The sequence below is a fragment of the Venturia canescens genome, chromosome 1, assembly GCF_019457755.1.
Source record: "Venturia canescens isolate UGA chromosome 1, ASM1945775v1, whole genome shotgun sequence".
NCBI lineage: Eukaryota > Metazoa > Arthropoda > Insecta > Hymenoptera > Ichneumonidae > Venturia > Venturia canescens.
This window is the reverse complement of record NC_057421.1, coordinates 40,186,364-40,209,997: the sequence shown is the minus strand read 5'-3', so window position 1 is coordinate 40,209,997 and position 23,634 is coordinate 40,186,364. Positions and strand designations below refer to the sequence as shown.

The following is a 23,634-nucleotide window of genomic DNA, read 5'->3' as shown; positions in this document are numbered from 1 at the left end:
CATGCGTGCATTAACTTTCTATTTCTGGATATAGTAAAAAGAATGCTTCAAAAAGTCATTGGAAGCCCATTATTCAATAAAATAAAAACTTCTAGATTCGGCATGCAATTTATGAGGGATTCATTTCTACCTGATAACCGATTATATCAAAATACTACTGAAAGGTGAATTTTTTCAGGTTTTTAACTTTATAATTTTAGAAAATACTTTTTTGTTCAAATGAATATATCTCGGAAACTTGAAGTGACTGAAAAAAAATGTTTGCACATACAAGTTGTAGTTTCGTGTTAGCTTTCGAGCGGATGACTCGAAATAATTTCTACGTTCTGGTAAAGATTATTTTTTACCGAAAGAGGAGGAAATTATTTTTTCATTCAGGAACAGCCATTTTTTTCTGGCTGAAAAAATTACAAAGTTTTCCAACTCGTTTGCCGATATTGCAAAACAATCGCCAGAGTGGCACAGATCGAAGTTCTATGGTAAAAAAGATAAAATCACAAATATTAATTATTTTCATTCATAAGTGGTACGGATCGAGGTACCGGTATAAAAAAATAAATTTGTGTGATTTAATTTTTCTTACCCTAGAACCTTTATTTTATTCTTTTTATTGTTCGTTTTTTAAAAACGCTTCTAGTACGAGAGTCCACGACCAAAATCGTGTCTCATAGCAATACGGCTAAAACTATATAAAATCGTTAGATTATATGATTTAGAACCCGACTAGGTGGGTAGTAACGGTGAAAAGTGTAGCAATTGCGTGGGAGGCCATTTCTGCTGTGTCAAAAAAAAATAGGCAGTCGGCGTTATAGCAATACGTTTGATTTACATAACATACATAGGTATTGTCATTTCATGACAAAAAAGTTCGTTTTCAGAAATTTTTCGCGTAGCGTATAGCCTGAGCGCATTTTTGAAAATGTCAAAAAAATTAGCCGACATGTTTTATAGCAACCCGGATAATTTTTTTTTATAACTTTTCACATGGCTGTCGGAATTACTGAAAAAATGTTTTCAGAAATTTTCGATGTCGCCTGTACCCTAAAAAACGAAAAAAACGTTTCGGAGTAACCTGGCAATCGCCTCGGCGCTTAATACGCTCCTATGGCGGAAACGGCTTTTTTTTGGCAATTCCATCCAAGTTCCCTTTTGAACTAATTATTTCACTCTCTTCAGTTCGGTTCTACGGATTCGGGTAAATACGATAAAACGGAGTATCGAAAACTTTTCTAATAGAGAAGGTGCGACACTATATTTTTTTGAAATTCATTTTTTCTACATCTGCACAACTTATTTTATCATGTCAAACAGTTTTCAGAAATATTGCTATAAAACAAGTCGGTACATTTTTTTGACATTTTTAAAACGTTCTCGAAATGTAATGCGACAACATTTTCTTCTGAAAAATATTTTGTTATCGTCAACTAACGCACATTTTCTTATAAACAAAATTTTCAGACGTATTGCTATGGGTTATTTTTTAGTCTCATATCTAATTTTTTTAAGTGATCCTCCGGGTTCGGGCGACACTATTAACTTCTGAAAAATATGTTTCCGGTATCTTAGAGCTATCATTCAATTACCTTTCAATAATCAGACATATTGCTATAAAACATGTCGGCTAAATTTTTTGACATTTTTAAAAATTCGGTCAGATCAAACGCTACGCGGAAAATTTCTGATATGGGTATTTTTGAGTTCAGGACAATCGTGGCTATCGATTTGATGCGGTTTTGATCGTATTGCTATAAGACCGAAATTTTGGTCGTGGGCTCTCGTACTATCTAATGATCTTCGGTCAGAATTGCTATTTGTCTATAAGCAACAAACGAAAATCGTTAAAAAAAAACAGTATTTATTATCAATGAAAACGAATTCCTTTTTCTAATATACTTTGTGCATGATGATACGAAGCTCCTCAATTTTTGTCTACACTGCGCGCCTTCATGGTCAAATCCCGATAAGGAGGTTCCTTATCGACTGTTAATATTTTATCCTAAGGTGGCTGGACTAGAACACCGTGACATCTGTCGGTACTCTGCAGTAATTTGTTTCAAGTTCTGCAGTACCGAAAGGGTTAGGGGGGTGCGCGGAGTATGACATCATCAGGTCCATCACCTTAAGGCTTATATATTATACGAATTCTATGCTATATACTACAGTATACAAATGATATTATAATTCGTGGTTCTGCAGTTTTTCAATCCATCAATTTCAACTGATGAAAAATCGCAAAAATAAATCATTTCGTTTAAAATAAGCATGGCTGCATCAATGCTTCGAGTTTTAGCTCAACCTTACCACAAAAATGGAAAGTTAACTCCTTGATGGCAACGTTTGTATCTCAGCAATTTTTCGCAATAAAAATCCACAATAAAAATTCACGATTTATTTGTAAGCATTACTGCATGATAAAAATCTACGTTACATATGGGAACTTTTTTCCATAGATAAAAAACACTAAAAAAATCAGTGCTGCTAATAGTATTTGTTGATCATAGCTGTTGATGGTTGCATAAGATATTGAAATTTAATAATATTTACCATTCAGTTTATTTTATAAGTCAGTTTAGATGAAGGAGCATGAAGTTGGAATTTGTCATTTCTTCATAAAGTTTTATTGTTGAATAAGCATTGCGACATTTTTTTTATCATGGAGTATAATATTGCTTCATCTTTGAAAGTGATACAGCTGCTGAAGTGGAAATATTTAATATTCGATGTGAATAAAAATTCAAGTGCATAAATACTCAACGTCTACAGCTACAAGACAGTTAAAGGAATCGTGAGGATTAACGGACAACATGATGAAACTCATACAAATGAACTTACCGAACGGTGCCTGCGATGAACTTTGTACGAAGATCGGTGGCTGCTCTGACGAGTCAGCGAGCCATGCCTCACCTGCTGGGTCCAAAATCATAGATACATCTTCAAGTTTAATGCATACTTTATGTAAACTGATATCGTACTACTATGTAAACGTCATATGTTTTAAAATTATAATAACTGGCCGTATTCAAATAAATAGTTAGCAAGTCTTGAAAAAAGTCCGTAGAAAAAATCGCAATTGGGACTCGGGACCCCCCTCCTCTCCCCTCTCCGCTAGGTGTCGCCAGACATAGCGTTATAAATCCAGAATTGGAGCCCAGAGTCCTCATATAAAACCTTGTGAGGCAGGAAAAAACTCGTCTATCTCAGGATTTTATTATTTTTTTTGTGTCACTTCCTTCTGTTTTCTGTAATTTTTTTTATAAAATAACAATTTTTTGGAGAAATTTCAAGCCTGGCGCCATCGTGGGAAAAAGCTCTATTTTTTAGATTGAAAGTTTTTACTTTCAAAATTCATCAAGCTTCGAAAATTCAAGTAAACTCGAACGATTCGAAACGTAGAACTTGTAATTTCAGTTTTTTTTTACTGGGAATATGTGGAGTGGATAATAATAGGAAAATTGAATGTGGAACAACAAGTTTGAGTCTATTCTCTTAGAATTTGAAAACATCACAGATCGTTGGAGTAATAACTCTCCTTTTAATTTTGAAAATGAAGCGAGGCATATTTTTTTCGATAGCATTAGGTTTGAAATTCATAAAAAGAAATATTTGTTTCCAATACAGAATCAAGGAAGAAGTCAGAGACTGACATAGAAAAAAAAAATTTTCACTAAATCAAATGAAATTAATTTAATTAATTCTTTAATCATTGTGAACTACATCCTGAATTGAAGTATATTCCTTAACAAAGATTTTCAGTTTTTTTAGCTTTTGAAAAAATAAATCACGGCCTTTTTCAAAAATTCGTAACCGACAAAAGTGTTTAGATAAAAATTCGGAAGTCAAAACAGTTATCTAATATGGCAACTCGAAACTGATTTTTTTTGTATTTCTCACTTACCAAGCCAAAACCATCTTGTTCGATATAATTCAAACATTTGGTAGATTCACCTGGAAAGTTTTTCGGGAGTTTTGAAAATAAATGATTTTATAGATTTTGATCCTCTCTTTGTAAATTTCCCTTTTGCTACCTCGTATCTTTGCTTGCCCCGCTATTTCGAAAAAATGGCGTCCCAAATCGGTTTTTCAACAATATCTCCTTTCCAACTAATATTACAATAAAAATAGTTGTGTACCAAAATAAATTAACGAAAATTTCCTACAATTCCGGAAGGAATTATTTTTTTCGTCAATTCAATAGTTTCGGCGTACCAAAGCCGCAAGCCAAGGTATTTTTACATCAACACGCGTTTTTGGTAAAATCAAAATGAGAATATTCCATCGTGCTTTGAATACCGGGTCTTCCGCTGTTAGGTAAGGTCTCAGTTCGTCAACAAGCGGTCAACCCTCGCATTGTTCACGTATATATTAGGGTAGTCGTTATTTGGGGTAATAGTTTATTGTACCCTTTCCGTCCTCTAAATCGGTTCGAAATACATAAAAAGTGATACTGTAATTTTTTAAGATTTTTAAAACAATGCTTAACCCTCGACGACGGGGGTTGATGTTTTCTTTTTAAAATACGTGGGGGTTTCCTGCATTTGCGGTCACTATTTTACTGTGGGCCTTATGTGTTTGGAAAATCTTGAAATTTTTAGAAATTACTTTACATGTTACACGAAAAAAACGAATGAGCAAGCGTTGAGGAAGGACAGCAGAGGGGAAAACATTTTTGCATTGACGGCGGCATACTTCGAGCGGAGTTAGGACGCGAAAACCATACATCACGTCAAAATATATACGGGTCAATCCATGTCAAATCGACCACTTTCAAACCCGACACGTTTTTCCCTATTGAAGACATTCATGAGAATTTTTGCAAATTTTTTTACACAACGCAAAAAAGTTGTGGATATTTCAAAAAAAAGGTTTATTTTTGTTCACACAACTGTAACTTTTTCAAAAATTCACCTATCGGGACGTTTTTTTCCAAAAATTTTGTTTTTGAATGTACTTTTGGAGAAAAAAATACGAAACTAGTTTTCGAAGTCGAATTCAAAAGTTACTAACACATTCAGGATTTGACGCTTCTGTATACGCGTACTCCAACCGCTACAAACATAGGCCCCTTGGCCCCCATGATCACCAATCCCTGGTCAGAGAAATTTTGTTGCAACCAATAAAGTGTGAGAGAATTTTTGGGCCAATGACATTCAATAAAAAGAGCGAGGAAGTTTGGCGGAAAGCTAAGGAGCTCGAGAGCACGAAAGCACTCGAAAGTCACCAGCCGAAGTTTCACGTCATGTTGACGTTTCGGGTTATGATGTTATTAAATGCGTGCGGGAACATAAAAATAATTTTCGCGTCATCTAACGAAGTGCATATTAATATTTATTTTGTTAAAACTTGTGGTATACTAAACCCGTATAAAAGTCGCCGCGTAAATGTAGACTGTGATCTGTGTGTGAAAATAAAAAATATTAAAAAATGCGCGATGCATATGTCTGCGAAACTTTTCAAGATTTCATTAGTTCGTTCGATTGGAAATAAGTGTCAACTGAGATAATCTTTCAATTAAACCAGAGTGCGCGGAATATTGTCCAGTGTAAATATATCGTCAGTTGCGTGAGTATATATCATGTGTAATAATGTAGGTTATGTATACGAGTTCCCTTTGATAGTTGTGTGGTAACGAACCGGCCGGGGTTTGACGTTACGAAGTGCGGGACAAATGTAACAAACGTTCGCACAGTTAGTGAATAACCAAGAGACTCGGTAGAGTCTCGGGACAAGTACATTGACAGCCCTGTCGTCTGCTGGCCCCAGGCTCTAGCCGAGACTATATTATCTCTGAATAAAACGATTCGTGGTAGTGGGGGTAAAATCGACATGTTATTTTGTAGAATAATAAAACTCAGGAGTCATTTCGCAACTTGAAAATTGAAATTTGAGCCAATTAATAAATTCTCTTTCGATTACGTCCAAAATCAGCATGATCGGTGGCGTTATTACTGAGAAAAAACTTTGCACGGGCTCAAGATTATGCAAAAGTACCAACACATTTACGGAGTTGACGCATCTGTATATGGGTTTAGGCCGATACATACAAGGGCCTCTTGATGCCCATCACAACAAATCACCGTTGAGAATCTATCCGTCTCGACCAATCGCCGATGAAAGAATTTCTGATAGTCCTATATATTTTCTTGTATACCGTCTGTTATCGTCTGTTAGGCCCGCTAGACATGCGCGGTCAATAATATTGTGCAATAATATTGCACATTAAGTTTGTATGGTGTGTAGTGCGCCATAAATGTAAGATAGCTCAAACTTCTCTTCAATGATTGCGTAATGTTTCAACACTACATCTACACGTTCAATAATATTGTGCAATCACCTACATTGCGCAATATTGTTGACCGTGTGTAGTAGGCCTAATAAAGTAGGTTATATATACGAGTTCCCTTTGATAGTTTTGTGGTAACGAACCGGCCGGGGTTTGACACTTTATCAAAAATAGGTCTGGAAGTTGTAAGGAAAAAAGTTCGTCAACCTATAACGTCAAATTCTCTTTTTACGATCTGAAATATTATGGTTGATAATTAATAAAACAAGAACACACTCAACTGTTAGTGTATAATGTGAGAAACTCCAATCGAATAAATGTTTTCTAATTTATTTCTTGTGTCATCATTATTTTTGAATATTCCCATATTTTGCTTCCTATTGAGTTTGGCTCTGCTCTTTTCGATCCTTGTTTTGACTCCATCGGTTTGCAGCGGATAGATACATATTATTAATTGGTTGCCTAATATGTGTCCTATGATATTCTACTATTTCTTCATGCTGATTGTGGTAACGTGATTCAGGTGGTTTTCAATCAACTATGATCATCAAACGTACATTTTTTACATCAGATTCTCAAAACAGTTTCTGGTCTTGATATAAGTGTAGTTATTCTTTTTCTACCTGGTCTGTCGAGTAATAAATTTTGAAATTTGTTCCAAAAAGTCTTTGGATGCTTTTTTTGCTGATAATATGAAAAGTTGAATCTTCGGAATGCGGTAGACAAACACAAATATTAACAACAATACTTATGAAATGACGTGTATGTTGAGTATGATTCCTATTGTGCAAACTGCAAATGTGGCATTATTGGTGAAAACATTCATTACGATAAGTCTACAGTTGCTCAGTTTTGGATGCGATTAAGTATAATGCCTACCAACATCATGGAAACCTACTGAATTTCTGAATGTTATAGGCGTTATGTCATTTTAATGTAACATCGAGACTTTTAACAACTTTTCACTATAATACTATATAGATTTGGATCATTGAAATACAGCAAAAATCTGCAAACTATAAAATTTATATACTTTGCCATTCATTTTACTTTTTGACTCTCACTGTAACACAAATATGAAGTGAAAAATTCATTACAAAAGTCTTCAGTTGCTCATTTATGAATGGATTTGAAATTGCTGTCTTCCAAACTCATTGCGCAGATACATTAAATATGGAATTGTTCTAAGAAGCTTTTAAATCCAAAAATATCACATGCAAACTAATCATTTCTTGCTCTATGGTGGCAGAGACTTATAAGAAAATCGATTCTTTTCAGACTTTCAGGAGCTTCTGATATTATTCACAATATTCGACGTCGATTGGATCGTTACAAATTATGTTTAAATATGAGTTAAAAGTACTTGTCCGGCCCATCACTTTCCATTAAAATTGTTTATTCAAATGAAAATCAGGGCTTTTCTAGATCTCATGGAGCACAAATATTCATGCAGAGGGAATTTAGCGAGTTATCTTCAAGTAATTTTCCCTCAAGTGCACTAATTTAATAAGAATGGAAACGAATTGTCCTGTACTATACAAGGGATGTTATTGTGCATCGATAAATAAAAAAGATTTTGCACATTAAATATGTTCAACTTTCCAAAAATAACTCTTCGTTTGTATTGCAATGACGGCAATTTTTACTTCTCACTTCTTCCAGCGAACGAATTTCATTCGGTATAACTAACCTATACTATTATTAAGAACATTAAACTAATAATAAATCGCATTTCAATACATTTTTAACCGGATTTTGCCGTACAATTTCGTTTTTTTATGATTGATTTTTATTTCAATAAATAGTGATGGGCCGGACAAGTACTTTTAACTCATATTTGAACATAATTTATAACGATCCAATCGACGTCGAATATTGTGAATAATATCAGAAGCTCCTGAAAGTCTGAAAAGAATCGATTTTCTTATAAGTCTCTGCCACCATAGAGCAAGAAATGATTAGCTTGCATGTGTTATTTTTGGATTTAAAAGCTTCTTAGAACAATTCCATAATGTTGAACTTGGAGTTACTAATAAAATACTTGTCCACCGATTGATATCACAAATTTTAGTGCTGCACGTAATTCAAGTGGTAACTTTTTTCAATTCATTAGAAAATACTTGGCCTCGAATTGATATAATAAATTTTAATGCTGCACGTAAATAAGATGAATTTTTTTCAATTGATTTAGCTGTTCGAATCAAATAAGAAAAAAGAGGCATCGGTTTGTAAGTTTTTTTTATGGATGGAATTATCAGCAAACACGACACCATCAATGTATTTGTCCCAACTTTTTTTTCCCTAGGGGAAGTTTATGGTTTGATATCACGTCTTTTTTCTCGAAAGTTCCTTATTTATGTTTTGACGACTATATAATTTTAATTTTAATTTCTATGAATTATTTACGATTTAATGCTTATAACATTGGTTTCCACGAAAAAAGACCTATTTTTCGTCAAAATTGTACTGGATATATTTCGTCACAGGTCTGTCCTTGGACATTGGCGATTTTTTTCCTTGTACTCTAATATGTTTTGTCAATTAGGAACCCAAGAGCATAGTGGAAAGCAGGTTGGAGGCCGAAATATGATTTTGCCTTGTAACATCTGATTCGTCGAAAATAGACTGATACCGCACAATCAGTATACTAGTGAAGAGTATTATACACGAATGCTGTAGGATTGTAATATATTTGATATTTTCTTACGGTTCGAAATCATTTTCGTTGTGTGACTTAAGAAGTTTTGTTTACATTTTTTGTGGTGTAATAAGAAAACGGGCGATCATCAATGTAATTGTCCAAATTTTTTTTCTCCGAGTGAAGATTTTTACGGCTTGATATCAAATCTTTTTTCTATGGCAGTTCTAAACGACAAAAAATATTCTTAAATAAGATTCTCTAAAGTTAACCAATGTTTCTATTGTGACATTGAAAAATAAGTTCTCCAATGATTTTGTTCAAGTTTTGTACAATTTATAACAGTTTGATATTCTTCGAATGTTTGAAGTGATAGCCTCAATTTTTCAACCATTTCGAATGTGTCCATAATTTTGTGGGATTAAAATCATATTCCGTAAGGTTTTTCAATATTTTGTATCATTGTGGAATTTTCCCCCTTCATTTATAAATTTTGTTTTCAATAGTTTTGATGAAATCATTATGTATATATGAAGATTTTTCAATGAAACGAATTTTTTGATTGATTTTCCTTAAAATTTGACAGAAGGAGAGAGAAAAAAATTTATACAATGTTCATCAAGTCCACCAGAATTCGCAATTTTCACATATGTTTATTGAATTCTAATGCTAGCAATTTTTATTTAATTAAAAAACGTGCTTCCAAGGACTTTTTGAAGCAATCTTTTTCATTCGTATTATCATACCTAGAGATAAAAGTTGTCACACCCACGTCGATGCACAAAATTTTTAAACTCTGCATGTAGCCACCAAGGTTCAACCGGACAAAAGATAAACTATGAACTGCGTCAAGACCAACAGAATTGCTTATTTATTAATATGTCCATTGCATTTTGAAAACATAACTTCTTATGTCATTCATAAATAGGCCATCGCTGACTTCTTGTATCATTTATCATTATTTTGAGTTATTTATTACTAGTAATCTATATCGTAATTCTATAATTCTTCTACAATTTTTATTAATTGTAAGTATCCATATTTCATAATCAAAAATAGGAAGTGCTAATACCTAGCGTGAATGTCAATACACAGAATTTTCAAAGTTTGCAAGTATCCGCTGCGATTTATTCATCTACATTTTGATACAGAAAGAAAAAATTACCACCGATTCATAAAATTCATTATGCCAAAACTAAAAGGAAAAATGACAGCACACTTCAAAGTGAACAGAACTCAAAATTGTTTCAATGATCTTCGTTTATATATTGCAGTCGGAACCAAAAAGTGAAAAGATTCGCACACCTACGCTTCACAGAAATATCAAAGTTCATAGGTATTCGCTGCATGCCAGTAATACAAACTTTGGTGCTATGGGGCAAACCACTTCAAAATTCCATGAACCACTTTCTTGAAACGGCAGTATTACGATATCTGTGGCCCAAAGTTTTGACTATGCAGTCTTTATATTTGGCCCAAAATAAGACTTTTTTCAAGAGTGACAAAAATCGAAATCCGGCCTTTAAGCGGGTGAAACAGGGGGTTGAAAGTTGAAGCATTATAATGTTTGTGGTCCCTAATTCTGACGATACCGCGTCTATATTCCATCGAAAATCAGACTTTTTTTTAATATACTCAAGATCCAAGTTCGACCATTAAGGGGAAGTGGTTTCAAAGTTGCAGCGTTTTTATAATGTATATTATTTGTGGTCGCTAATTCTGACCATGCAAACTTTTTTAAAAAAAGATAATCGGAACTCGGCCTTTGAGGGGGGAAAATGAGAGACATGACGTTTGCGCATTATATTATTTGGGGTACGTAAATTGTTTTAAAAAAATTTGGAAATTGAATGTGTTCTCTCAGGGGCTCTGCCCCCTCGACCCCCCCCCCCCCCCCCCCCCACCGTTGATGGTTGCGATCGCAGATATAGTTCCGAAAGGGACACTTCGATTTGAACACCCAGCTTTTGCACACATAAAAAGGAGGTTAAAACAAGATCACACCTAAAATTTCAACCGCGGCAAATGTTTTTTAAAATTTTTATCACCATTTTTGTGTGGCGGTAGCCAACTCACGAAGACGGACACAGAGCACCTTCGATGTGTGTGCGGAATCGTTGGGTAGGTCTGGAACACCTTTAATGTATGTGCGGAATCTTTGGGTGGGTCTGGAGCACCTTCGATGTGTGTGCGGAATCGTTGGGTGGGTTTGAAGCACCTTCAATGTGGGTGCGGAATTGTTGGGTGGGTCTGAAGCACCTTCGATGTATGTGCGGAATCGTTGGGTGGGTCTGCAACACCTTCGATAAGTTCCAAATAACTGCCGAACACTTTTTAAATTACTCATTTTCTAGAATAGAAACGTCGAATTTCAAGGAAATCTGCCAAAAAATACTTTCTCTTAGAAAAAATTAAAAATCTCTGTTTCACCCCCTTAAAAGCCGAATTTCGATTTTTTTTACTCTTGAAAAAAGTCATATTTCGGGCCAAATATGAAGACTACATGGCCAAAACTTGGGGCCACAGATATCGTAATATATCCCCCTTGAAACTTATTATGTCACATTCAAGAAAAAAAGTGACAGATACGCTGCATGTTGAAGCAAGCAAAATGCTGTATTTTTGTATGTCTCCATGGTTATACGCAGACAAAATATTTGATCACATCCAAAAATTATCAGACGTAGACCTACACACATGAATTTTTCAACCCATGATGCCAATCGCAAATATGGTCTGGAAATACTCAACATACATGTCGCTTCATGACTTTGTCGCACTTTAGAGGTGTTCATTGCATTTCGAAGATCCGAATTTTGATATCACGAAAATTAACCACCCAATGACTTATTGAAATAAATTTCCAAATTCATTATGCAATAACTCAAGTGAATATATCTATGCACTTACATGGCCCAAAGATTTTTCTAAAACTCGAGTGTATAAACAAGCAATCATGAAAACTTTTTGTTATGAATTTTCCAATTTATTGAAATCAATATGAGGGAATAGAAATACGAAAGTCACTCGAATTGTCTAGAGAATGAATAGAAATTGGTATGGATATACTGCAAGCTAAGGAGGTGGGAAAATTAAAGGGACCGGTGAACACAGCCAAACGAAATGAGAGAAAATATGACAACAATACATTGAATTAGACACTTACTTGACCAAAGTTTTTCAAACTTTATTTGCATTCATTTACATACAACCACGCATATTTTTTCTATAATGTAATTACACAACATAAATTTTCTGTTTGGAAAGAACGTTTGAGAGGTTATAATGAGCGAAAGTTCTTTTTTCTCACATAACTCCCGTTGAAAATGTTTAAAGAACCAGAACCAGGATTGCAACAAAATTATGTCATAAATAAACGTAAAATCAAAGAATTTGTACAAGGAGAAATTTCCCAATACTAATATATGTCCTATATAACAAAACTCGCGAACAGATTGCGATGAGGGTAAACTAACCCACATGGTTTTCACAAAATTTACATAACATTTTTTTTTATAGTCATATAAGAGTTTTGAATCGAATTCATACAGCTCGCACTGTTTCTCCGAAATTTTATCATTTAGATCGCTGCTGCTATTAATTTGATCATGCCATCAATAACTGACAGATGGTTGAACAATATATCACGCCAAAGTCACTATATATCTGGTTTTCGTAATACACTGCATGTATGACACCACATACCACTATTTTGAATAAAATAAATACATTATATTAAAAAAAAACTAATCTGCATCTATTTTTTGAAGTGTCAAAAGAATCAAATAACAAGTAAAAAATAATAAACCGAAAAATCACCCTTGAAATCATTTTGGAAACCGATGCCTCATTCTTCTTATTTGATTCGAACAGCTAAATCAACTGAAAAAAACTCCATCTAATTTACGTGCGGCATTAAAATTTATTATATTAATTCGAGGCCAAGTATTTTCTAATGAATTGAAAAAAGTTACCATTTGAATTACGTGCAGCATTAAAATTTATGATATCAATCGGTGGACAAGTATTTTATAAGTAACTCTAAATTTTGACATTATTAAATTCTTCTAAGAAGCTTTTAAATCCAAAAAAATCACATGAAAGCTAGTCATATCAAGAGACTCGGTAGAGTCTCGGGACAAGTACATTGACAGCCCTGTCGTCTGCTGGCCCGAGAGACTCTCGCCGGGACTATACTTTCTCTGAATAAAACGATTAGCCGTGGTGGGGGTAAAATTGGCATGTGATTTTATTGAATTACGAAGCTCAGGAGCCAATTAGCAACTTGAACATTGAAGTTTAAGCCAATTGAGTAATTCTCTTTCGTTTCCGCCCTAAATCAGCATGATCGGTGTTGTAATTGCTGAGAAAAAACTTTGCACGGGCTCAAGATTATGCAAAAGTTACCAACACATTCAAGAATTTATGCGTCTGTATTTATAAACACCATCAAAGGCACTTTGATGCTCTCGAGTTTCATATTCGTTGGATCTAACGACATCCATTTTTAGACGTTGTGATTGGTTGTTGAAATTAGTTGTTGATGATTGGAAATCTGACGTCAACTTCAGAACGTAGCACACGGCGCAGCACAGCTGGTAACAGCAGTCATAAATTCGACCGATATACATATATATATGTACAAACCATGTGTCAGTTTTTGATCGTATGAACAGAGTTTCGACATTACGAAGTGCGTGCGGGATCAATAAAAAAATAATTTTCGTCATCTAAAGAAGTGCATATTACTATTTATTTCGTTATTTGTGATATATTAAACCGGTATCAAAGCGGCCGCGTAAATGTAGTCTGTGATGTGTGTGTGAAAAAGAATATAAAAAATGCGCGATGCATATATGTCAACGAAACTTTTCAAGATTTCATTATTTCGTTCGATTGGAAATAAGTGTTAACTGAAATAATCCTTCAATTAAACCAGAGTACGAGACATATTGTCCAGTGCGAATAAATTGTCAGTGGCGTGGTTATATATCATGTGTACATAGGTTATATATACGAATAAATAGAACAAAAATACACGCAACTGTTAGAATGATATTAGAAACTTTAATTGAATAAATATTTTCTAATTTATATCTTGTTAATGTCGTGATTATTTTTAAACATCCCCATATTTTGCTTGATATTCAGTTTGGCTCTGCCCTCTCCGATCCTTGTTTTCACCCGCTCAGTTTGCAGCGGATCGATTCATATTATTAATTCATTCCCTAATATGTGTTCTATGATTTTCTACTCCTTCATGATGATTGTAGTAACATGATTCGAGAGGTTTCTAACCATGATCTTGAATTGCACATTTTGTGAAGCAGATTTTCAAAAAAAAATCTGGTCTTGGTATAGTGTGTAGTTATTCTTTTCCCATTAGGTCTGTCGAGTGATAAATTTGGAAACTTTTTCAGAAAGCCTTTGGATGCTTTTTTTGCTAATGATATGAAAAGTCGTATCTTAGGAATGCGGTATGCAAACACAAATTTTGATAACAAAACTTATAGAATGACATGTATGTTGAGTATTTCCACTTTGCAAACTACAAATATGGAATTATTATAAAAAAAATTCATTCCAATAAGTCTACTGTTGCTCAGTTTTGGATGCGATCAAATATGATGCCTACCAACATCCCCAGAAACTTACAGAATTGCTGAATGCAATGTGCGCTATGTCATTTTAATGTAACATCATGACTTTTGACAACTTTTCATTATAATGCTGTAGATTCGGATCATTAAAATACTGCAAATATCTGCAAACTATACAATTTAAATACTCTGCCATTCATTTTACATTTTGACTCTAACTGTAACATCTATATGAAGTAAAAAATTGATTATAAAAGTCTTCAGTTGCTCATTTATGGATAGATTTGAAATTGCTGTCTTCGAAGCTCATTGCGCAGATACATTGAACCGCAGCAGATACCTGCGAACTCTGAAATTTCTGTGGATAAATATATATGCAACGGATCACCCCTTATCTTTGATTATGGTAATATGTAATGGAACTTGGTTCGGCAAGTTTTTAAGTGTTCCTTTTCAAATAGTATTGAAGTTTGTATGACTGATATACAGCGAATACTTCCAAACTTTGATATTTCTGTGTTGCAGCATGTGTGCCAATCATTCAAATCATTTCCTCCAACCGTATCATGTAATCTAGAAAATTCATCACAAAAGTCTTCCGCATTTCTAGATACTTTAATTTTCCTTTTTCTACTCCATTGTGAGTTTTCGAATTTCTAAATTCATTTCTGAATTGTCCTGAAATGGTTTTCCTCCAAAACCAATGCAGGTACCTTAAACGTCTTTGAATTCTGTTGCTCTGTTGAATTAAGTTCGCTTAGTTTTTTTTGCTGCTTTGAGTTCTGGCATAATAAATGTTAGAAGTTTTCGGGTACTTTTTTTCAGCAACTATCAAACTGCGGATAATTGGATCTCAGCGGCCACTTGCAAACTTTGGAAATATATTTCATTGGGGGCACGTTTTGGATGAAATGAAATCTCTAGATTCAGAATGCAAAAGCAACATTCAAAGTGGGCAAATCTGTTGGATTTTTCGTGTCTTGAATTTGATCTATCTTTCGATGGAATTTTGAAGAAAAGGGATAAATAAAATCTGTTCTATTAAGGAAATCTTTACATCAGTTCTTTCTTGGTATGAAGACTTGGAAAAAATCGCCAAAGGCCAAGGACAGACAGGTGACGAAATATTTTCAGTACAATTTTGACGAAAAATAGATCTTTTGTCGCGGAAACCAACGTTATAAGCCGAAAATCATATTACAGCCCACGAGACGCATTTCTTCACTCTCTTGGGTTTCTATTACACAAAACATATTAGAAGATAAGGGGGAAAATCACCAACGTTGAAGAAGAAACCAGTGCCGAAATATTTCCAGTACAATTTTGACGAAAAATAGGTCCTTTTTCGTGGAAACCAAAATTTTCGGCCCCCAACCCGCTTTCTACCATTCTCTTGGGTTCCCAATAAGCATAGCAAATTAGAGTAGAAGAAAAAAAAATAGCCCAACTCCATGGACAGACCTGTGACGGAATATTTTGTGTACAATGTTGAGAAATTTGTTGTTTTTCGTGGAAACCAACGTTATAGGCCGAAAATCATATTTCGGCCCGCAACACACTTTTCCCCATGCTCTTGGGTTCCAAATAGACGAAATATATTAGAGTACAAGGAAAAAAATCGCCAAAGTCCAAAAACAGACCTGTGACGAAATATTTCCAGTACAATTTTAACGAAAAATAGATCTTATTTCGTGGAAACCAACGTTATAAGCCGAAAATCATATTATGGCCCACAACACGCATTTCTTCATGCTCTTGGATTCCCAATAGACAAAACATATTAGAAGACAAGGAGAAAAATCACCAAAGTCCAAGACCAAACCAGTGCCGAAATATTTTCAGTACAATTTTGAAGAAAAATTGGTCTTTTACGTGGAAACAAACATTATAAACCGAAATTCATTTCGCGGGCCTCATCCTGGATTCCTCCATGCTGTTGAGTTCCTAATAGGCATAACATATTAGAGTATAAGGAAAAAAATCGCCAAAGTTCAAGAGCAGACTTGTGACGAAATATTTTCACTACAATTTTTACGAAAAATTGGTCTTTCATGGTGGAAACCAACTTTATAAGCCGGACATCATACATAGGGAAAATAAGATTGGGAAAAGTACATTGAAGGTCCCTTATTTGCTGATAATTTCATGAAAAAGATTATCCCATAAAAAATGTTCGTATGAGAATGGAATCTATAAAAATGTACTAAGCAAATAATTCATAGAAATTTATACTAAAATCCTATAACCGTCATAACATAAATGAGGAACTTTTGAGAAAAAAGGCGTGATATCAAACCATAAACTTCCCCTAGGGAAAAAAAGGTTAGGACAAGTACATTGATGGTCTCTTGTTTCTGGATGACATAGAAAAAAGATTTAGAACCAGGAAAAAAATTCTATAAAAATAATAAACGAAAAATTGAAAAGTTCAAAAAAATTCAACAAAAATAAAAAACAATCGAAAAAATTCTGTAAAGAAAAATAAAAAAATTTCAAAAAAATTCATAAATATTGAAGACATTGAAAAATGTACTATCCAAGTTACATGTAGTATAAAAATGTATGATATCAATTGGAGGCCAAGTTTTTATTGATAATTTGCAATATTTATCCAACAAATTGGAAACTTTAATGAAATTCATGATAATTATTTTCACGAAAAAAGTTAATGAAAAAAAAGTCATAACGGAAGTTACGTGCAGTACTAAAATGTATTATATCAATTCGAGATCAAGTATTTATCAGTTATTCGAAATATAATCTCCGGCGACAAATGAGCGTTGAGAATGCTTGTCGGGCTCACAACGTTTTATCAAAATTACTAAAAAATTAATGGAAATAAAATCATTAAAAATTTACATGAAAGTCATTCGTTACTTCAACAAGGTACACACTTTAAAGAATCGATTCCCCTCCGACTTTCAGGATCCCCTGGTATTATTCACAACATTCAACTTCGATTGGATCGGTACAAATTATGTTCAAATACGTCTTAAACGTACTTGTCCGGCCCATCACTTTTTATTCAAATTGCTCATTCGAAAACAAATCAAAAACGAAGTTAATGCATGCGTTAATATTAAGGAACAGTAATTCCCGAGAAAATAATTTTCCTTCGAATCACTCTTGTCAAAATGAAACGAAAATGAAAGATGAAGTTGATTAATCTATTCATATTATATGGAGTCATAATTCACAACAAAATCATTTTTCTACAAATTCCAGGAATCCACGTGTCGTACTCGACTAGTGATATTTATCAAAATGTGTACGTGACTATAGATAAAAAAACATTGCATGGCTGAGTAGGTTCGAAAATATCTAGTAATGCGCCTGATTATTTCTCATTTTCATTGGTTCTTACCGAATGGTATGTGTTCACTGAAGAAAATGAGAAGTGGATATTGCTATACGAACTTGCGAACAATCAAGTTCAAATTACTTGGAGATATTATTTTTATTTTTATCCATTTTATTATATTTGTCATTATAGAACAGCCATGATTTGTTTTCGAATGAGCAATTTGAATAAAAAGTGATGGGCCGGACAAGTACGTTTAAGACGTATTTGAACATAATTTGTACCGATCCAATCGAAGTTGAATGTTGTGAATAATACCAGGGGATCCTGAAAGTCGGAGGGGAATCGATTCTTTAAAGTGTGTACCTTGTTGAAGTAACGAATGACTTTCATGTGAATTTTTAATGATTTTATTTCCATTAATTTTTTAGTAATTTTGATAAAACGTTGTGAGCCCGACAAGGATTCTCAACGCTCATTTGTCGCCGGAGATTATATTTCGAATAACTGATAAATACTTGACCTCGAATTTATATAATACATTTTAGTACTGCACGTAACCTCCGTTATGACTTTTGTTTCATTAACTTTTTTCTTGAAAATAATTATCATGAATTTCATTAAAGTTTCCAATTTGTTCGATAAATATTCCAAATTATCAATAAAAACTTGGCCTCCAATTGATATCATACATTTTTATACTACATGTAACTTGGATAGTACATTTTTCAATGTCTTCAATATTTATGAATTTTTTTGAAATTTTTTTATTTTTCTTTACAGAATGGTACTATATGGTGGCAGAGACTTATAAGAAAATCGATTCGTCTCAGACTTTCAGGATCCTCTGGTATTATTCACAAAATTCGACGTCGATTGGATCGATACAAATTATGTTTAAATATGTGTTAAAAGTACTTGTTCGCCCCATCACTTTCCGTTTAAATTGTTTATCCAAATAAAAGTCAGGGCTTGTCTAGAACTAATGGATCACAAGTATTCATGCAGAGGGAATTGAGAGAATTATCTTCAAGTAATTTTTACTTAATTGCACTAATTTAATATACATTGATGGTCTCTTGTTTCTGGATGACATAGAAAAAAGACTGAGAACCAGGAAAAAAATTCTATAGAAATAATAAACGAAAAATTGAAAAGTTCAAAAAAATTCAACAAAAATAAAAAATAATCGAAAAAAATTCTGTAAAGAAAAATAAAAAATTTTCGAAAAAATTCATAAATATTGGACAATTGGAAAAATGTACTATCCAAGTTACATGCAGTATAAAAATGTATGATATCAATTGGAGGCCAAGTTTTTATTGATAATTTGGGATATTTATCCAACAAATCGGAAACTTTAATTGAAATTCATGATAATTATTTTCAAGAAAAAAGTTAATGAAAAAAAGTCATAACGGAAGTTACGTGCAGTACTAAAATGTATTATATCAATTCGAGGTCAAGTATTTATCAGTTATTCGAAATATAATCTCCGGCGACAAATGAGCGTTGAGAATCCTTGTCGGGCTCACAACGTTTTATCAAAATTACTAAAAAATGAATGAAAATAAAATCATTAAAAATTCACATGAAAATCATTCGTTACTTCAATAAGGTACACACTTTAAAGAATCGATTCCCCTCCGACTTTCACGATCTCCTGGTATTATTCACAACATTCAACTTCGATTGGATCGGTACAAATTATGTTCAAATACGTCTTAAACGTACTTGTCCGGCCCATCACTTTTTATTCAAATTGCTCATTCGAAAACAAATCAGGACTGTTCTATAATGACAAATATAATAAAATGGATAGAAATAAAAATAATATCTGCAAGTAATTTGAACTTGATTGTTCGCAAGTTCATATAGCAATATCCACTTCTCATTTTCTTCAGTGAACACATACCATTCGGTAAGAACCAATGAAAATGAGAAATAATCAGGCACATTACTAGAAATTTTCGAACCTACTCAGCCATGAAATGTTTTTTTTTCTATAGTCACGTACACATTTTGATAAATATCACGAGTCGAGTACGACACGTGGATTCCTGGAATTTGGAGAAAAATGATTTTGTTGTGAATTATGACTCCATATAATATAAATAGATTAATCAACTTCATCTTTCATTTTCGTTTCATTTTGACAAGAGTGATTCGAAGGAAAATTATTTTCTCGGGAATTACTGTTCCTTAATATTAACACATGCATTAACTTCGTTTTTGATTTGTTTTTTATTTAGAAAAGCGGAAGACTTTTGTGATAAATTTTCTAGATTACATGATACGGTTGGAGTAAATGATTTGAATGATTGGCACACATGCTGCAACACAGAAATATCAAAGTTTGGAAGTATTCGCTGTGTATCAGTCATACAAACTTCAATACTATTTGAAAAGGAACACTTAAAACCTTGCCGAACCAAGTTCCATTACATATTACCATAATCAAAGATAAGGGGTGATCCGTCGCATATATATTTATCCACAGAAATTTCAGAGTCAATGTATCTGCGCAATGAGCTTCAAAGACAGCAATTTCAAATCTATCCATAAATGAGCAACTGAAGACTTTTATAATCAATTTTTTACTTCATATATATGTTACAGTTAGAGTCAAAATGTAAAATGAATGGCACAGTATTTAAATTGTATAGTTTGCAGATTTTTGCAGTATTTCAATGATCCGAATTTACAGCATTATAATGAAAAGTTGTCAAAAGTCATGATGTTACATTAAAATGACATAGCGCACATTGCATTCAGCAATTCTGTAAGTTTCTGGGGATGTTGGTTGGCATTATATTTGATCGCATCCAAAACTGAGCAACAGTAGACTTATTCGAATGAATTTTTTTTTATAATAATTCCATATTTGTAGTTTGCAAAGTGGAAATACTCAACATACATGTCATTCCATAAGTTTTGTTATCAAAATTTGTGTTTGCATACAGCATTCCCAATATACGACTTTTCATATCATCAGCAAAATAAGCATCCAAAGACTTTTTGGAAGAAGTTTCAAAATTTATTACTCGACAGACCAGGTGGAAAAAGTATAACAACACTTATATCAACACCAGAAACTGTTTTAAGAATCTGATATACAAAATGTGCGATTGATGATCATAGTCGGAAACCACTTGAATCATGTTACCACAATCAGCATGAAGAAATAGTAGAAAATTATAGGACACATATTAGGCAACCATTTAATACTATGTATCGATCCGCTGCAAACCGATGGAGTCAAAACAAGGATCGGAAAGAGCAGAGCCAAACTCAATAGGAAGCAAAATATGTGGAATATTCAAAAATAATGATGACACACGAAATAAATTAGAAAACATTTATTCGATTGGAGTTTCTCACATTATACACTAACAGTTCCGTGTGTTCTTGTTTTATTAATTATCAACCATAATATTTCCGATCACAAAAAGAAAATTTGACGTTATAGGTTGACGAACATTTTTTCTTACAACTTCCAGACCTATTTTTGATAAACTGATTTGCCTTATTTATATTATTCACTAACTATGCGAACGTTTGCTACATTTGTCCCACACTTCGTAACGTCAAACCCCGGCCGGTTCGTTACCACACAGCTATCAAAGGGAACTCGTATATATGACCTACATTATTACACATGATATGTAATCACGCAACTGATGATATATTTACACTGGACAATATTCCGCGAACTCTGGTTTAATTGAAAGATTATCTCAGTTGACTCTTATTTCCAATCGAACGAAATAATGAAATCTTGAAAAGTTTCGTTGACATATATATGAATCGCGCATTTTTTTATATGTTTTATTTGCACACACAGATCACAGTCTACATTTACGCGGCCGCTTTTATACCGGTTTAGTATACCACAAGTTTTAACAAAATATACATTAACCAATTTTCACTAACCATTTTCATTTATTAATTAGAGTCCGCACACAACAGCACTTTGGGGATCATAACCTCACCTGTCAAAATGAGGTTCAGTATGAAAACAAGTCTCGGGTGGTTTCGGATGTGCGTATCGATGTATTGATATCTTATAACCTATATTCACAAATGATATAAATGATAAACTTATTTTCAGTCAAATGAATTAATGAAATCTTAAAAAGTTTCGTCGACATGCACCGCGTATTTTTTTATTTTATTCTTTTTCACACACCAGACTACATTTACGCGACTGCTTTTATACCGGTTTAGTTTAGCATTCCACAGGTTTTAGTACTATGCACTTCGTTAGATGACGAAAGTTTTTTTTATATATTCCACACGCATTCCATGATGACAAAACTCCGTTCGTTTATGGGATGATCGAAAACTGACACATGGTTTATATATATATATAATATTTACGGAGTCTGAGCGCGGTCGGGGTAAGACTCAAAAATTAGAAGGCCTAAAATGGCGAACAGGCATTCTGTATAACGCATATATAGATATACAGAATGCCTGTTCGCTATTTTAGGCCTTCTAACACTTGAGCCTCACCCGCGGTCGGCCTAGCAGCTGGAGGAGCCGACATCGTGAGCCAATCAGAATGCGTAGAGGCAACAACTCTACTACCACTAACTACGTCAAAACGCGTATACGTATACGTCGAACTCGTGATGTGTCAGTAACTTTTGCATAATCTTGAGCCCATGCAAAGTTTTTTCTCAGCAATTACGCCACCGATCGTGTTGATTTTGGGCGCAATCGAAAGAGAATTTCTTAATTAGCTGAAAGTTCAATTTTCAAAGCCTCAGATGACTCATAACTTCGGTAATTCAAAAAAATCACTTGCCAATTTTACCCCCACCACGGCGAATCGTTTTATTCAGAGAAAGTATACTCGGCGAGAGCCTCGGGCCAGCAGACGACAGGGCTGTCAATGTACTTGTCCCGAGACTCTACCGAGTCTCTTGAACTCGACGAGAGCCTCGGGCCAGCAGACGACAGGGCTGTCAATGTACTTGTCCCGAGACTCTACCGAGTCTCTTGAAAAAAACGGAAACAAATTATTCCGCAATATAGAAGGGATATTATTGTGCGTCGATAAATGAAAAAAATTGTACATAATGTATATGTTCAAGCTTCCAAAATAACTCTGCAGTTTACATTCGATGACGGCAATTTTTACTTCCCACTTATTCTTCCAGCGAACGAGTTCCATTCGGAATAAGAACTAACCTATACTATTATTAAGAACATTAAATTAATAATGAATCGCATTTCAACAAACTTTTAACGAGATTCTGCCGTGCCATTTCGTTTTTTTACGATTGATTCTTTATTGAATAAATAGTGATGGGCCTTACAAGTACTTTTAACACATATTTAAACATAATTTGTATCGATCCAATCGACGTCGAATTTTGTGAATAATACCAGAGGATCCTGAAAGTCTGAGAAGAATCGATTTTCTTATAAATCTCTGCCAACATATAGTAACATATGACTAGCTTTCATGTGATTTTTTTGGATTTAAAAGCTTCTTGGAAAGGTTCTCTGCTGACGTTCTTCGATTTTGATGAAATTTAAATATGTTATTCTACATCAAAATCTAAAAGACACGTATTTTTTTTTATCGGCGGAAAAACGTTTCTAGGGGTTGAAATCACCCTTCAAAGTTGAGACCTCCGAGGGGTACTTTTCAGGTTTCACCTATTTTCACCTGAGATAATAGAATGCACCCAAATGGATAATTATCTTAATGATAAACGATGAAAAATGCCACTGGTTTTATATCGGAGGGTTGCATAGGAAAAAAGTTATAGGGGTTGAAATTCACAAAATCGTTATAACAAAA

General features: G+C 33.8%; 1 protein-coding gene across 1 annotated transcript in view; it reads right to left on the bottom strand.

Moving 5' to 3' along the window:
- The window catches only part of LOC122408149 (uncharacterized), a 1,237,064-nt gene that overhangs the window by 523,668 nt on the left and 689,762 nt on the right, over window positions 1–23,634 (bottom strand). The window contains exon 15 of the mRNA XM_043414787.1: window positions 2,833–2,907. Within this exon, the coding sequence (XP_043270722.1) occupies window positions 2,833–2,907 (75 nt within the window). The remainder of the gene's footprint in view (window positions 1–2,832; window positions 2,908–23,634) is intronic.